The sequence below is a fragment of the Anomaloglossus baeobatrachus genome, chromosome 7 (assembly GCF_048569485.1).
Source record: "Anomaloglossus baeobatrachus isolate aAnoBae1 chromosome 7, aAnoBae1.hap1, whole genome shotgun sequence".
NCBI lineage: Eukaryota > Metazoa > Chordata > Amphibia > Anura > Aromobatidae > Anomaloglossus > Anomaloglossus baeobatrachus.
The window spans coordinates 119,287,853-119,306,332 of NC_134359.1; the positions used below are offsets into that span (position 1 = coordinate 119,287,853).

General features: G+C 42.2%; 1 protein-coding gene across 4 annotated transcripts in view; it reads right to left on the minus strand.

Moving 5' to 3' along the window:
* LOC142245978 (caspase-8-like) overlaps window positions 1–18,480 on the minus strand; it is a 118,540-nt gene that overhangs the window by 71,179 nt on the left and 28,881 nt on the right. For 3 of the 4 annotated variants that reach the window (XM_075318983.1, XM_075318982.1, XM_075318984.1), the window contains exon 3: window positions 379–702. In XM_075318983.1, coding sequence (XP_075175098.1) covers window positions 379–680 — 302 coding nt within the window. In that variant the 5' untranslated portion in view covers window positions 681–702. Of the gene's footprint in view, window positions 1–378; window positions 703–5,868; window positions 5,947–18,480 lie in introns of those variants that run through there. The other variant, XM_075318981.1, reaches the window with a different exon arrangement.

An 18,480-nucleotide genomic window follows, 5' to 3' on the forward strand; every position in this document is an offset into this window, starting at 1 on the left:
GCAACGCCGGTAAAACATTCATCTGAAATAAAGGTCTGACGGCTGCGCCCCTGCACTGGCCACGATCATTACTGGGTTCACTGGCCTGTGGGCCGTAAAAAGCATCCTGAAGGGCCACATGCGGCCCGCATGTTTGAGACCTCTGTCCTCGACTGTCTACTCTTTTTTTGCTATTCTAAGGTTTCTGTTTTCTTTTTCCTTCTATATTTGTATTTGGTTTGTGTGTTTACTTTCAGCATTACCACCACAATAACAGTGTATACCTTTTAGATTCTTACAATGATTTGCTTCTGTTATATATTACTGTAGATATATATTTTGATGGTAAATGTAACTCTTTGCGCCCTTTCTGAAGTACTAGTTCTTTTTCTTTCTCACCTGTAAGGAGAAATTTGGGCCATCCCTGGTTCCTTCAGCCTCTCCTTCATTGTGCTCGGTTTTAACTGAAAATGTTTTAGAAGTAGATCATATCGATTTAAATAAAATAGCAGCTCCTCAATAAGACGTGTATTGTTCTCATCTATATAGCCCATTTGCTGCAAAAATATGAAGATATCAATGTCTTTTTTTCCACTACATGATCTCCGTGAGAGGTCTTTGCACAAGAAGGCCAGTTCGCTGCTGTTACCAGAATCAAACTGTTTGCTAATCTCAAATAACTTCTCAGTAAAGGGGTCCATGACAATCACATTGATTTTCTTTCTGTAAATGAAGATAATATTAAGTTAGGTTACAATATTTCCTAATCCAGTAATAACTTAAAAAAAAAAAATAATAATAATAATAATAAAAAATTCCAGCATTATAGATGTCAAGATTGAAAAGGGTCAAACAAACAATTTCTAGCCACCCTTCATAGATATTAAAAAAATTCTTTACATTTTTTGCCTGTTCATATAAATTCATAACCCTTAGGGGTACTTTGCACACTACGACATTGCAGATGCGATGTCAGTGGGGTCAAATCGAAAGTGACGCACATCCGGCGACGTTGTCGACATCGGAGTATATGAATCCTTTTTACTACGATTAATGAGTGCAAAGGTGTCGAAATTGTATGATCGGTGTAGTGTCGGGCATTTCCATAATGTCGCTGCAGCGACAGGTACGATGTTGTTCCTCGTTCCTGCGGCAGCACACATCGCTGTGTGGGAAGCTGCAGGAGCGAGGAACATCTCCTTACCTGCCTCCACCGGCTATGCGGAAGGAAGGAGGTGGGCGGGATGTTTACGTCCCGCTCATCTCCGTCCCTCTGCTTCTATTGGCCGCCTGCCGTGTGACGTCGCTGTGACGCCGAAAGACCCGCCCCCTTAGGAAGAAGGCGGTTCGCCGGCCAGAGCGACGTCGCAGGGCAGGTAAGTGCATTGTGAATCTGCCGTAGCGATAAAGTTCGCTACGGCAGCTATCACAAGATATCGCATGTGCGACGGGGCGGGGACTATCGCGCTCGGCATCGCTTAAATCGGCTTGCGATGTCGTAATGTGCAAAGTACCCCTTAGTATGTATAAAAACATTACTAAAGATCACACACTTGACTGCCTACTTGAGTTATAACAGTTGCTATGATTAGGAATCATGTAAGTTTGAAACACTTGTTCTAAGTATAATACAATTAAAATGGCAGCAGCATGGATGAATCCTAAATTAAATTCATAGACAATATGGTTATTGGATTTAAAGGGAATCTGTCAGTAGGATTAATCCTCCCTAATCAGTGTATATGGGCAGGTATGTCATAGGAAGCAGAATAATATGATATCTTATCTGTAATCTGATGTCTTATTTCAGAAACATCCACATTTTCTTAATATGTAAATGAGCTTTGGGCCGGACACAGATCTCCAGGAAAATCTTCCTCCAAAGATTATTGTAAATAAAAGGTGGCGTTACTAGTGTGAGACATGTAACTAACACATTACAGCAAAACTGAACTTCGTCTATTTAGAACAAGTTTGCAGCTGCAGCTCTCACAGCTCTGCTGTACTGCAACACTGGCTGCCTTGAGATGGAAGTGGAAGCAGCTGAGAGCAACCTACAGATGTGTTTAATGCTGCACTGTGTTAGTTATAATCACACACAGCTTTGCAGTGAGATCAGGAAAGCACAGTCAGTCATTACATGTCTCACACTGGTTTCTCAGGGAGATCTGTGTCCAGCCCATAGATCTGAACAGCTCAATTAAATAAAAGGAAAATGTGGATGTCTCTGAAACAAGACATCAGATCGCAAATATCAGGGTATCATTTTATTCAGCTTCCTATGACTTACATACCCATATAGACAGTTAAGAATATTTCATCCTGTTGACAGGCTCCCTTTACCAAGCAGCTTAATTGTAGCTATAATTTCTCAAAAATGTTGGTCTCGTGTGACATATGATTAATAAATAGCTATGTGTAGGTAGAAATTGAGTGCTTCCAACAACCAAAAACCATTGATATCACACAAGCAAGCGGTGTAAGATCAGCCCTAATGTTTTAATTGCATTGGCTACCCCAAAAATTTTTAGGTGGTCAAATCTAAAGCATTTTTATTTCTGCATCTCAAGTATATTTTCAGCAGTCATTTGGATAGTTCTTGTGTGAAGGCTGGAGTTCCAAAACAATTATAGTCATTGTGCAATTTGTCATTTGAGGCATTTGATTTTCTAATAATTAATATTATTTTTTTTTTTTATAGCACCAGCATATTCCATAGTACTTTACAATTCAGAGGGAAAATGTACAAACAAAATAAGACATTACAAAGTAACATATAAATCAACGTATTACCAAGAGAAGTGAGGGCCCTGCCTACAAGTATCAATCCATGATTTGTGCTTCATCTAGCAGTGAAGTAGCTGTTAAGTTATTGAGATATTTTATTTTGTTACCAGGATAAAAACAGAATGGTTTGATACTATAATGAACGATATTGCCAATTCTTTCTCTCCTGCACAGTGAGAAAGATTTTATTACCTAGCTCCACATGCTAGTTGAAGTGTTGGGCACCTACACCATCCAAACAAGATTTCTTGTGCTTGTCAGACAATCTGTGACAAGCCACAGACAATTTCGGAGTCAATGTTAAGATTTTTTTGCTCATTCTCTGATGACAAGCCACAGTAATGCAAAGGTCCTGCTCCTATGTACTTATAAAAGGAGGGGTTAAAGGGAACCAATCATCAGGATTTTCGTATATAACCTAAAGCCAGTGCTATAAAGTAAAGTTTATAAAATCTGCAGCTTCTTGAGTGACAGCAGCTGAGGATCAGATAATATATTCAGAATTATCCCCGCCCCCTGTTAGAATTAGCATAAGTATTATACAAATGATTCACTTTTTCCCTTCCAGGACCTGTGTGAGGTCATACCCATGTGACCAGAAGAGGCGGGGCCTCAGACAACAGAAAAATGTTACTTCGTGGTATCAGATTTGTTGGCTGACGCTCAGCCCCTTCTGGTCACATGGGTATAACCTCACACAGGTCCTGCTAGTGAAAAGTGAAACGTATGTATAATCCTTATGCCAATTCTAACAGGGGGAGGGGGATAACTATGAATACCCTCCAGATATTATCTGATCCTCATCTGCTGTCACTCAAGAAGCTGATGATTTTATAAATTTTATTTACTTTCTTGGATTTCAAAACCTATACATTCGAACTGACCACTAAAGGTATGTAGAGAATCAGCCTGATAGTGCCAGTATAGCACTGGCTTTAGGTTATATACGAAAATACTGGTGATTGATGCACTTTAAGTATATTGGTCCCGATAGAAAGAGATCATAAAGGAAAGCTCCTACATGGGAGGGTAAGTCAGTTGTAGGAGGATTCGATTTAGAATTGATGGGAGTAAAGTCAGCAGCACCCCCTGGATTTTTAAATATATAATGCACACAGAGACATATTTTTCTTCAGTTCTTCTGTACTTGTTCTAGGTACATTGATTCCTAGAAAAAACTGTGTCTTTTGTATGTATGTATAGAGGAAAGGCATTTTAATTATTTGCTGGAGGTATTATCTTTTATCAATTTGTTGATAAATACGGGCAATTTTATGTCATTTAGTTATGAAACCTGGCTGGCACTATTTCTTAAATTCAATTTGAAGAGTTTTCCTGAGGTCTCATTCACAGATTCATTTTTTGACATACGTGTGCAGTATGTGTTTTTTACTGATTGCATAATGACACACTGTAGTGTATAGGACTATTCATAACACAGTGTCACAAGGCAGTTTGCTTTAGACACGCTGAGTATCATGGCGGCATCAGACACTGTTCAGACCATAAACTCTTGACACTCCTCACTATACTTTCTCTGGTTTCTCTGGTGCTTATGAGTTGCACAGATAGGCTCAGGTATTGACCAGCTGTGTGCTCATTAGTGATTGGTCTAGAAGGATTTAATTTCTGCTAGCCTGATTGTTACCTTTTTGATCACATGTTGCGGGAGACCTATCACAGGTACTACGTGCCTTTTTAAGATAGAGGAATTTGTCTTCCTTTTACAACTATAGTTTTCTGCTACACCGGTCCGTATGCTGTTGTTTTCCAGTCTGGTGATTTACTGCGTGTTGCTTAGTATGCAGTGGATTCCTCCTGTCATCTGGTTATTTCCTCCCTGCTTTAGTTTTCCTCCATGTCACTTGTTGTCTGATTACTCTGTGTGAGTGTGCTGTGTGATAGTTTTGTTTCCCCTGTTTTTCTATCACTGTTGGTGTTTACATACTCCTGTCCCGGCCCCCCCCTCTCGTTGGGGCAGGGAGAGAGAGGATACTAGATCAGGCCTGGTCAGGAGCTGGGGTAGGAAAGCGTCCTAGACATCATGACCATCAGACGTATCCCTGGTATCAGGGACAGCTAAGTTCCCCCTAGCCTCAGGACCAGTTTAGGAGCCCTGGTCCTCTATCCCCAGCCACCCCGTGACATACAGATCTGGAAGCATGAAATTGTTTGAAAAGTAATAGGTGATATTTAGATACTTTCAATAGTAGAACACAGTAAAAAATTCCATCACATACATTTTTTTCATAAACACTGACTCCATAGGCTTTTTGTTGTGCCATACTTTGTCTCATTTGCATGACCTTTGGTGGATGAGTTTGGTGTTATTAGATTGGTTACAAATTAATGGACGCTCTGCTTTGATTAGCTCCTATGGGCAGAGAAGATTTTCTTAACAAGTTTTAAAGCTGTGCTACTGCACAATGGCAGCAAGTATGCTTCAGTGTCTGTAGGGCATTCTGTACAGTTGAAAGAAAGCTATGAGAATTTAGACTGTATTCTCAAGAATCTTAACTACGAGGATCAAGAATGGTCAATATGTGGTGATTTAAAAGTTGTCTCTTTGCTCCTTTGGCAGCAAGGATACACAAAGTACCCATGCTTTTCTGTGTGAATGGGACAGCTAGGATAGGACTCATCACTGGAAACAAAAAAGTTGGCCAACAAGAACATTTTTCCAACCTGGTTTCAAGAATATAGTTGCAGAACGTTTAGTTTAACTGACTAAAATTCTCCTGCGACCACTCCACATTAAGCTTGGACTAATGAAGCAGTTTGTGAAAGCTCTACCGAAAGATGGAGAGACTTTTAAGTACCTATGTACTGAGTTTCAGTGAATATCAGAAGAAAAGCTGAAGGAAGGCTTTTTTTGTGGGGACCGATATTTGGAAACTCATGAAGGAAATCAGGTGTGAAACAAAAGTGAAAGCTATTGAGAAAATAACTTGGGATTCTTTTAAAGAAGTTGTAAAGAAATTTCTACGTAATAACAAATATCCAAAATTTTAGTCCATCATGGAGAACATGCTTAAACATTTCAAAGCCTTGGGTTGTCTGATGAATTTGAAGTTACATTTTTTACATTCCCATTTGGACTACTTTCCTGAAAACCTTGATGATGTAAGCGAAGTGCAAGGAGAAAGGTTTCATTGGCATATCAAGCAGATCTAACGATGATACCAGGGTAGATGGTTCATGACCGTGATGGTGGACAACTGCTGGATGCTACACAGAGAAGATCTGCAGGCCTTCTATGAGAGAAAAGCTATCAGAGGAAGCTTTGAAAAGAAAAGTAAAAGGAGAAAGAAAGTTACAGAACGAATGTTCAATAAATTTATATATTTAAAATTGTGTTCATTTTTGGATACATTAAAGATTTTTCTTGTTCATCATGCTTGTAATTTCACACTTGTTGTTTGCAAAATCCGTATGTGATAGTTAAAAAGAGAAGTTTTTTTTAAATGAGAACATAAGAAAACATAGCAATCTGTTATTGGAATTGAAAAAAACTGCATAATCCCACATTTTTGCTTACCTACACTACAGTTCAAAAGTTTGGGGTCACCCAGACAATTTTGTCTTTTCCATGAAAAATGATACTTTTATATCTCAAAGGATTTGCATAATCAGTATAAAATATAGTCCAGACATTGACGAGGTTACTAATAATGATTTTTACTTGAAATAATAATTTTCTTCCTCAAACTTTGCTTTCGTTACAGAATGCTCCTATGCAGCAATTCCAGCTTTGCAGACCTTTGGCAGTCTAGCTGTTAATTTACTAAGGTAATCTGGAGATATTTCCCCCCATGCTTCCAGAAGCCCTCCCACAAGTTGGATTGGCTTGATGGGCCCTTTTTGCATACCATACAGTCAAGCTGCTCCCACAACAGCTCAATAAGTTTGAGATCTGGTGACTGGGCTGGCCACTCTATTACAGATATAATACCAGCTGCCTGCTTCTTCCCTAAATAGTTCATGCATAATTTGGAGGTTTGCTTTGGGTCATTGTCCTGTTATAGGATGAAATTGGCTCCAATCAAGCGCTGGCCACAGGGTATGGCATGGCATTGGAAAATGGAGTGATAGCCTTCCTTATTCAAAATCCCTTTTACATTGTACAAATCTCCCACTTTACCAGCACCAAAGCAACCCCAGACCATCACATTACCTCCACCATGCTTGACAGATGGAGTCAAGCACTCTTCCAGCATCTTTTCAGTTGTTCTGCGTCTTACAAATGTTCTTCTTTCCAATCTTCCTCTGTCCAATGTCTGCGTTCTTTTGCCCATATTAATCTTTTCCTTTTATTAGCCAGTCTCAGATATAACTTTTTCTTTGCCACTCTGCCCTGAAGGCCAGCATCCCTGAGTCGCCTCTTCACTGTAGACGTTGATACTGGTGTGTTGCGGGTACTATTTAATGAAGCTGCCAGTTGAGGGCCTGTGAGGCATCGATTTCTCAAACTAGAGACTCTAATGTACTTGTCTTGTTGCTCAGTTGTGCAGCGCGGCCTCCCACTTCTCTTTCTACTCTGGTTAGTGCCTGTTTGTGCTCTCCTCTGAAGGGATTAGTACACACCGTTGTAGGAAATCTTCAGTTTCTTGGCAATTTCTCGCATGGAATATCCTTCATATCTAAGAACAAGAATAGACTGTCGAGTTTCACATGAAAGTTCTCTTTTTCTGGTCATTTTGAGAGTTTAATGGAACCAACAAATGTATTGCTCCAGATTCTCAACTAGCTCAAAGGAAGGTCAGTTTTGTAGCTTCTCTATGCAGCAAAACTGTTTTCAGCTGTGCTAACATACTTGCACAAGGGTTTTTTAGGGATTTCTAAACATCCATTAGCCTTTTAATACAGCTAGCAAACACAATGTACCCTAAGGCTATGTGTCCACGGTAGAATGTTGCTGCGGATTTTTCTGCATGAAAATCCGCGACTTTCGCAGCAAATCCGCACCTTTTTTTTGCTGCGGATTTACCGCGGATTTACCGCGGAATTGCCGCGGATTTTGATGCGTATTTTTTTTTTTTTCCCCATTCTATAGCCAAAATCCGGATCAAAATCCGCAACAATAATTGACATGCTGCAGATTTTTCCGGATCAAAATCCGCGGCAAATCCGCCGCGGAAAAATCTGCAGCATAGACACAGCATTTCCAAAATGCCATTGAAATGGCTTGGAAGTGCCGCTGCTGCAGATTTTCGGAAAATCCGCGGCTTTTCCGCGAGAAATCCGCGGCAAAATCCGCGCATTTTCTGCAGCGTGGACACATGGCCTTAGAACACTGGAGTGGTGGTTGTTAACCTCTATACACCTATGTAGATATTGCATTCAAAACCAGACGTTTGCAGCTAGAATAGTCTTTTACCACATTAACAATGTATTGAGTGTATTTCTGTTTAATTTAATGTTAGCCTCATTGAAAAAAAATGTGCTTTTCTTTCAAAAATAAGGAAATCTCTAAGTGACCCTAAAATTTTAAACTATAGTGTATGTAATCTATAGTTTACATTAAAATTGAAGACATCCTACTTTGGTCCGATCTTGAGACTAATGTTGCCTATTCAAGTGACTGTCTGCCAAAAAAAATAAATAGACAGGAGCATCTAAGTTGCATCTGTGTGGTGTTCGTTTTTTACTGACTAAATTCTTGGAGGAACTTGTAAAACCTACATCAGTTTTTTTTGCATATAAGAAACAACAGATGACTCATGGATGGCAAAAACACACACAAAAAAAATTAAGTGAAGAAAATTAAATCCAGCACACTGATAAAAAGCTGCTAATTGTTTGTAAATAAGAAAAAAATGGATGTCTGAATTCGACCCTATGACAGGATGGTGTTTTAGATGAGAATTTCTTCTGTATTTGTAAGCCAAAACTAGGCTCCAAAAATCAGCTGTGAATCTTTCAATTATAGATTTTATCTCTGTAGATCTTCTGATTTTGGCTTACAAATATTGATGCAAATACCAAGTACTTAATGTGGTTTTCAAGCATTTTTTTTAATTTACAGGAAGGTAGTGATGGTGATAAAAGAAAAAAAATAAGTGATACTCAAATTGGGAATACACTTCCCATTCTAGTGCTGCCGCATTGATTTTCTTCACTGGACTGGAACAAATTAAGTTCTGACCACCACACCACCAGTCTCCTGACGCTGCAACCAATTAGAGGATGCAGCAGTCAGGTGAATGATGGTTGTGGTCATCGCTTGAGCTTAATGCGGGCGTCACACGAGACGATATATCGTGCAATATGTCGGCGGGGTCACGTCGTGACGCACACCCGGCATCGCTTGATATATCGTAGTGTGTGACAGCTATGAACGAGCAGAAATACTCACCTTCTCGTTCATCACTGACAAGTCGCTCATTTTCTAAATATCGCACGTCCTGTTTTTCATCGTTCCTGGGGCAGCACACGTCACTCCGTGTGACACCCCGGGAATGATGAACACAGCTTACCTGAGTCCCGCCGGCAATGCTAAAGGAAGGAGGTGGGTGGGATGTTTACATCCCGCTCATCTCCGCCCCTCTGCTTCTATTGGCCGGCCACTGTGACGTCGCTGTGACGCCATACGTCCCTCCCCCTTCAGGAAGTGGATGTTCGCCGCCCACAGCGACGTCGCTCAGCAGGTAAGTGCGTATGACGGGGGTTTAACGACTTTGTGAGCCACATGCAACTAATTGCCCGTGATGCACAAACGACGGGGGCGGGTACGATCGCTCATGTGATCGCACGATAGATCGTCTCGTGTGACGCCTGCATAAGTAGAGAACATTAGAGTGCCAACGCTGGCATGTGGAGTGGATTCTTGGGTTGAATATAGCTTTTTTTCTTGTTTTATGATCATGGCACCCCACTGTTAAATAAATACAAACCTATCTCCCAAAAACCTAGATAATCCCTTTTATGAATTGACTTTATTGCTATAAATAGAATGTCAGAAGCTGGTGGTTCTGGTGTCGTATTTCTCCATTGATGGTGGTTCTGGTGTTTTATTCCTGTACTGATAGTGGTTCTGTTGTTGTATTGATATACTGCTGGTGATGTATTCTTGGAGTGATAATGGTACTATTAATGTATTTATCACCAGAACAATCATCAGTATATAAATACGAAACCAAAATCATCATCATAAATAGAACACAAGGGCCATCAATAGTACATGAATACAGCACCAGAACTATCATCAGTAAATAATTACATCATCAGAACCACCTTCAGTACATGAATACAGCGCCAGAGCCTTCATCAGTACAGAAATACATAACCAGAACCACCACTAGCACATGACTAGAAGAACCAAGCTTAGTACAGCAATTAATTGTAATGTCAAGTCAGCCACATTCACATTTGTACTGCATAAACCTACAGCTCCCAGTATGTCCTTAACAATGGTAAGTAGATACTGAGAGTTGTTGTTAACAGTCATCTGCAGATTGTGGACCAAACAGGAACCACAGGACTAATGATATTCAGGTAGGATCACACAAACGTTTACACCCAGGTAACTTTTAGATGACATCTTCTCTGAGTCATTCTTTTTCTTTTCGTTTCCATCTTATCCAGACTCCATGATGACTTTTCACATCCAGAGCACATCTCTGCAGACTTCCCTCTTCTCCGGTCAGCTACAGCACTTCCTGATACAGTGCTCTTAAAAATAAGAGTATTATTAAAATGCCCTCTGCACAAAAATAACTGTCCATACTATAATCTAAATAAGCCTTTTATGGTATATGGCCTCCACACTGTTTGCCTTAATGAGCCATAATTACAACACTGGCTGTCATTATTAGCTATAACTGTCACACCGTCTGCCCTTATGAGCCACAGCCTATACCAGAGCTGTGCCCGCTCTACTATTTTCCTATTTTCCCTTACACTCTCTACATCTCCATACTGCCCCCCCACCATACTAAGCTCTCTCCATACTGTGCCCATATTTAATGCTGTCTCCTCTCCATATCCATTCTGTGGACACTCTTCACTCTATGCCCTCATACAGTCCACCACACTGCCCACTCCAAAACGTACCCCATCCTCACATTGTCCTCCTACATGCTATGTTAGTCACCACAGCAACCCATACAGTATGATGTCCTCCAAAGTCCCCCATTATATAGAATGGTCACCATCCCAGCCCCAATGCAGTATGATGGTCCCTTCAGTACCCAATACAGTATAATGGCCTCCAGAGCCACTTATATACAGTATAATGTCTCCTACAACACCCCATACAGTATATTCCCAACTTTGCACTAACCAGTATCATCTGTACAGCCCAGGTATAATGCCCCACACAGCCCTTTATATAATGTCCCCCATAGCACCTCATTATTTCCCTCACAGCGCCACATATAATGTCCCTCACAGCCTCTCATATAATGTCCCTCAAGGACCTTCATATAAGTTCCCCACAGTCCTTCATATCATGTCTACCTCAGCCCATCATATAATGTTCCTCACAGCCCCTCATAAAACGTCCCTCACAACCCCTCATATAACGTCCCTCACAGCCCATTACATAATGTCTTTTACAGCCCATTATATAATGACTAGAGATGAGGGAACCGGTCGCGGTTTCGCTCGAGGGCGGTTCGCCGAACGGAGCTCCCGTTCGAGTTCGGTTCGTCGAACGTTCGACGAACCGAACTCGAACCAATAGGCTATAATGGGAGGCAATCACAAACACATAAAAATGCATTATAAATGTACACATACAGTAAATAAACATTGCCATAACACTTACTGGTCCCCGTGATCCCTCTGTCTCCTGCCGCTATTCCATCCGATGATCGCTGAATCCTCCCGGTGACCGGCACTGGCAACTATCGTGACGTCAAAATAGCCATGTGACCAGTCACGTGGCTATTATCTCATTGGCTACAGACTGGTCACATGACTATGACGCGTCATGTAGGACCTGCGAGTGCATCTCTCCGGTACACGGTGCACATTTGTGTATCGCCGTGTACCGGCGATATGCTCTAGCACACGGTCGACTCCCCGTTCCGTTAGGGACCGGCTGACACAGCCGGTCATTAACGGAGATCACCGTTGCCATAGCAATGCAGTTAGCGGTGACGTCACCGCTAACCGCGGCTCCGGGAGCACCGTTGCTATGGTAACGCGTCTGTCAGCGTTACCGCTGTTACCGCTAGCAGCACTGATCACTCACGGAGTGAAGGCTGCACGCTGCTTCCCGATTGTAGTGAGGATTGTAGTGAGGATGAGGTGCCCCAGCCCATCACTTGATGGGCTGGGGCACCTCATCCTCACTACAATCGTCACTACTACTACACTAGTGAGGATTGTAGTGAGGATGAGGTGCCCCAGCTCATCAAGTGATGGGCTGGGGCACCTCATCCTCACTACAATCGTCACTACTACTACACTAGTGAGGATTGTAGTGAGGATGAGGTGCCCCAGCTCATCAAGGTTTATTGGGCATTTATTGGGCTGACAGGGGGTAATAAAGATGGAGTCTCTAATGTGTCTGTGTATTTATTTCTATTAAAGTATTTTTTCTCTGTGTAGTGTCTTTTTTTTAACCCTTTATTGGAGATTCTTAATGGCCGGGTCAAACGTGCCTGACATTAAGAATCTCTGGCTTAATACTGGCTAAGAAAAAGGAGCCAGCACGATCTGAAATTGGCATGCATCATGTAAAAAGTGAAAATTCACAGATTTATTCCAACTGTACTATAATAAAAAAAAAAATAAAAATGAGATTTTTAGCAAGTAATTGATCAATTTTTTGAGCCACCCCTGCCAACGTCACGGCAAATCTCAATAGGGGGCTCCTACTCTATATTCTGTATTTCATGTGCCATGCGGCCGCCTAGATAAAGTTAAAAGCAGAACCATAATGGAGCACACATACCTGTAACCTGTATATAGCCGCTTCCATGCTGCAAAAAAGGCAGGGTTGGCAGGGGTGGCTCAAAGAATTGATCAATTATTTGCTAAAAATCTCATTTATATTACAGTACAGTTGGAATAAATCTGTGAATTTGCACTTTTTATATGATGCATGCCATTTTCAGATCGTGCTGGCTCCCCTCTCTCTCTGTTTGGTTGTAGTTATGCTACAAATGTCTGGTGGCTGGTCACCACCATGCTATGCACGCCTGATCTTGGTTTGCAATGTATTCCTCCTGTTGGTAGCTGTACACATTCAGTTGCCTCACCCTTTCCACAGGCATTGCTAATTAAGCACCATACTTGGATCTGGTCCGCCTTTATCAATGGTTGCTGTCTGGCACTGGGAGGGTCAGATCTGATATAGTCCTGGTATGTGTAGAGCTTGCTCCACATGCTGGGACCTGGGCTGGCCTCTATCCACAATTGCCTCTTTTGCAACATAGAAGCGGTTATATATACAGGTTACAGGTATGTGTGCTCCATTATGGTTCTGCTTTTAACTTTATCTAGGAGGCCGCATGGCACATGAAATACAGAATATAGAGTAGGACCCCCTATTGAGATTTGCCGTGACGTTGGCAGGGGTGGCTCAAAGAATTGATCAATTATTTGCTAAAAATCTCATTTATATTACAGTACAGTTGGAATAAATCTGTGAATTTGCACTTTTTATATGATGCATGCCATTTTCAGATCGTGCTGGCTCCCCTCTCTCTTAATACTGGCTAGTAAAACAAAGCCAGTATTAACTCATGATTACCCAACAAGCCACCCGGCTCCAGGGCTGTTGGAAGAGTTGGATACAGCGCCAGATGATGGCGCTTCTATGAGAGCGCCATTTTCTGGGACGGCTGCGGACTGAAATTCGCAGCAGAGGTGCCCAGAAACCTCGGGCTAACCTGTGCTGCGGATTCCAATCCCCAGCTGCCTAGTTGTATCTGGCTGGACACAAAAATGGGGCGAAGCCCACGTCATTTGTTTTTTAATTATTTCATGAAATAAGTGAAATAATTAAAAAAAATGGGCTTCCCTATATTTTTGGCTCCCAGCCGGGTACAAATAGGCAACTGGGGGTTGGAGGCAGCCCGTGGCTGCCTGCTGTACCTGGCTAGCATACAAAAATATGGCGAAGCCCACGTCATTTTTTTGGTGGGCAAAAAACTTCTGCATACAGTCCTGGATGGAGTATGCTGAGCCTTGTAGTTCTGCAGCTGCTGTCTGCTCTTCTCCATACAGACAGACAGCAGCTGCAGAACTACAAGGCTCAGCATACTCCATCCAGGACCGTATGCAGAAGTTTTTTGCCCCCTGAAAAAATTATGTGGGCTTCGCCATATTTTTGTATGCTAGCCAGGTACAGCAGGCAGGTACGGCTGCCCCCAACCCCCAGTTGCTTATTTGTACCCGGCTGGGAACCAAAAATAAAGGGAAGCCCTTTTTTTATTATTTCATGAATTTCATGAAATAATTAGAAAACAAATGACATAGGCTTCGCCCCATTTTTGTGTCCAGCCAGGTACAACTAGGCAGCTGGGGATTGGAATCCGCAGCACAGGTTGGCCTGAGCTTTCTGGGCCCCACTGCTGCGAATTGCAGTCTGCAGCCGCCTCAGAAAATGGCATTTTCATAGAAGCGCCATCTTCTGGCGCTGTATCCAACTCTTCCAGCACCTGCCTGCTATACCTGGCTAGCATACAAAAATATGGCGAAGCTCACGTCCTTTTTTTGTAGCTTTTTGGCAAAAAAAATAAAAAATGCTTCCCTGGATTTTACATTGCCAGTGAAGGTAACACCAAGCAGTGGGGGTTAGCGCAGCCAGTAGCTGCTTGGATTACCCTTAGCTAGCAATACAAAAAATGCAGCGGGAGCCCATATATATTTTTTTTAATTATTTATTTAAATAACTAAAAACAAAATGGGCTTCCCTGTATTTTGATTGCTGGACATCACAGTGCTGTAAAAATAAATCTTTAAAAAAAATGATGTAGCGCTTCGCGGTATTTTTGATTCTCAGCGCAGATAAAGCAGACAGCTATGGGTTGCCACCCCCATCTGCCTGCCGTTACCTTGGTTGGCAATCAAAATACAGGGAAGCCCATTAATTTTTTCTATTTAAAAAATAGTTAAAAAAAAAAATGACGTTGGGTCCCCCCATTTTTGATAGCCAGCTAGGGTAAAGCAGACGGCTGTAGCCTGAAGACCACAGCTGGCAGCTTTACCGTGGTTGGGGATCCAATGTGGAGGTCACCCCAGGCTTTTTTTTATAATTATTTTATAAATATTAATAATTACACAAAAAAAGTAGGGTCCCCCCCAAATTGGATCACCAGCCAAGGTAAAGCGGTCAGCTGTGGTCTGGTATTCTCAGGGTGGGAAGGTCCATAGTTATTGGGCCTTCACAGCCTAAAAATAGCAGGCCGCAGGCACCCCAGACGTGGCGCATCCACTAGATGCGCCAATCCTGGCGCTTCACCCCAGCTCATCCCGTGCCCTGGTGCAGTGGCAAACAGGGTAATAAATCGGGTTGATACTAGCTATAAAGTCACCTGAGATCAAGCCCAGCAGTTTGTGATGTCATGGCGTCTATTAGATACCCAACATCATAAACTGTCAGTACTAACAAAAAAAAAAAAAAAAATCGACAAAAGAAATTTATTTGAAAAAACAGTCCCCAAAACATTTCCTCTTTCACCAATTTATTGTAAGAAAAAAAATAAAGGGGTCCCACGACGACTCTGGACCGTCTAGAATATGGGGGGGAGACACTCAGGGAACGTATCCCCCATTTTCTAGGAGTGCGGACCCTTCATGTGAGGAGTGTGGGTGCAATGAATCTGCACTCACTCTCCCCGGGTCCACAGCAGCAGAGTCCATGTCATAATGGTTGCTACCAAAGCTGCAATGCCCTGCTCATGAGGTAAGGGCATGCCTAATCAGGAGAACTACTGTAGAGGAAGCTCTGCTCACTGGTATATCGGTGCTCAGAGGTAATAATAGATAAAATTAGTGAGTAACCTCGGCACTCTAAATCTCCCAGACTAAGTCAGTAAGTCACAACGGATAGTAATGCAAAATCACTCTTTATTGGTCCGTATTAAGAAAAAAAAAATTTTCATAAGCATATATGTTTTTGTCCAAAACAAGTTACAAATGACGTTTCGGCCTGAGCCTTCGTCAGATTGGACTTATCTGCATGTAATCCTGAAAAATGACAATAATCAGTATCACATAAGAGTGAGAGAACAATAACAAACTCGAACAATGTAGAGGTACAATTGGGATGCAGCAAAAAAATTGCAACACAGCAAGAAATGAAACACATGATACAAATGTCATAATACAGTACAAGGACAATATAGTAATGACAAATATGGGGTCAGAGTAGGCTTAGACAGCTCTGGTACGAAAGAGATGTCAATCATAAAGTAACATGTTCAGTAGGTGTAGAGCTACACTATGCATGGCAGAGCTAATGGGTAGACCGACCATAGAAAAAGAACGGAGAAAAAAGTGGAGAAAAAGTGGAGAAAAAGTGGAGAAAAAGTGGAGAAAAAATGTAGAAAAAGTGGAGAAAAAGTGGAGAAAAAATGTAGAAAAAGTGGAGAAAAAGTGGAGAAAAAATGGAGAAAAAATGGAGAAAAAATGGAGAAAAAGTGGAGAAAAAGTGGAGAAAAAGTGGAGAAAAAATGGAGAAAAAGTGGAGAAAAAGTGGAGAAAGAGTGGAGAAAAAGTGGAGAAAAAGTGTAGAAAAAAATGTAGAAAAAGTGGAGAAAAAGTGGAGAAAAAAAGTGGAGAAAAAGTGGAGAAATAGTGGAGAAATAGTGGAGAAATAGTGGAGAAAAGGTGGAGAAAAGGTGGAGAAAAAGTGGAGAAGAAGTGTTTGTTCATGCCAGATGGGAGATAAATAATTTTTTACCGGCGCTGTCATTTACTGTAACGTGATCATCGGTATACGGTGTATACCTGTGATCACGTGAGCGGGGACCGGAAAAACCATCCTGAATCATGATCTGCAGGGTCTCAGCAAGCCCTGAAACCCCGGAGATTTTCTGGCGCCGGGGGGCGTTATTCACTTATTTCTGCCTGCTGTTTATAAACGGCAGATCAGAATAAGGCTACATTAACACGACCGATCCATTTGTGCGGTCTGCAAAAAACAGTCCGTTTTTTTTCACGGGTGCATCCGTGTGGCATCCGTTTCCGTTCCGTAGACGGTCCGTATGTCATCTGTTTGTCATCCGTGTGCCTTCCGTTTTTTTTGTGTACTGCAAAAAAACTGAAGGAGGGTAAATGCATAAATTTACCCAGGATCCATAGCTTCATCCTACATGAGGCGGTCACATGTTCACTCCAGTGCCATTTTCTACTGCTTTTCACAGCGTAGAGCGCTCTGGTGATTTTCTTGTGCTTGTGCACTTCATATCAGTCTTTTCTGTCATTATAATGGCAGAAAGACACATAATGTCCCACTCTCCTGCATTTTGTAATTTTGCACCCTTTGGTGCCTTTCATGTGGCACTAAGGGGTGCTTAGCTTTGTATTTAGCCAAAAAAAATGAAAAAAAAAAATGACGTAGGGTTCCCCCTAGTTTTGTAGCCAGCTAGGGTAAAGCAGACGGCTGCAGCCTGCAGACCACAGCTGGCAACCTCACCTTGGCTGGTAATCCAAAACTGAGGGCACCCCATGCTGTTATTTTAAATTAAATAAATAATGCCACCCCCATCTGCCTGCCGTTACCTTGGTTGGCAATCAAAATACAGGGAAGCCCATTAATTTTTTCTATTTAAAAAATAGTTAAAAAAAAAATGACGTTGGGTCCCCCCATTTTTGATAGCTAGCTAGGGTAAAGCAGACGGCTGTAGCCTGAAAACCACAGCTGGCAGCTTTACCGTGGTTGGGGATCCAATGTGGAGGTCCCCCCAGGCTCTTTTTTATAATTATTTTATAAATATTAATAATTACACAAAAAAAGTAGGGTCCCCCCCAAATTGGATCACCAGCCAAGGTAAAGCAGACAGCTGGGGTCTGATATTCTCAGACTAGGGAGGTCCATGGTTATTGGACTCTCCCCAGCCTAAAAATAGCAGGCCGCAGCTGCCCCAGAAGTGGCGCATCCATTAGATGCGCCAATCCTGGTGCTTCGCCCCAGCTCATCCCACGCCCTGGTGCGGTGGCAAACGGGGTAATATATGGGGTTAATACCAGATGTGTAATGTCACCTGGCATCAATCCCTGGGGTTGGTGAGGTCAGGCGTCTATCAGATACCCGACATCACCAACCCAGTCAGTAATAAAAAAAAATAGACGACAAACACATTTTTATTTGAAAAAACACTCCCCAAAACATTCCCTCTTTAACCAATTTATTAGAAAGAAAAACAAATCCAGGTCTGGTGTAATCCAAGGGGTTGCCATGACGATCCACACTGTCTCAGTCAATGAAGAGCAGAATGTTCCCCATTGGCTGGGAGAGCAATGCAGTGACCTGAGCTAACATCAATGGGTCAGCCCAGGTCACTGCAGGGGATGACAAGTGCTGCTGTCAGCGAGGTACATTACCTGCGCTGATCTCCAGCACTGCCGACAGCACCTGTCACTGAGTTCAATGACCGCCGCCTTCACAGCCAAGCATCGCGAGAGGCCCGTGACGTCACCGCTAGTCAGTCTCGGGTCGGAAGCGAGAGAAGGTGATGTGACAAGCGGCGGCCATGAAGGACAGTGACAGCGCTGAGGTCGGGACTTCATCACCGCAGGTAAGCCGAGCGGGACCAT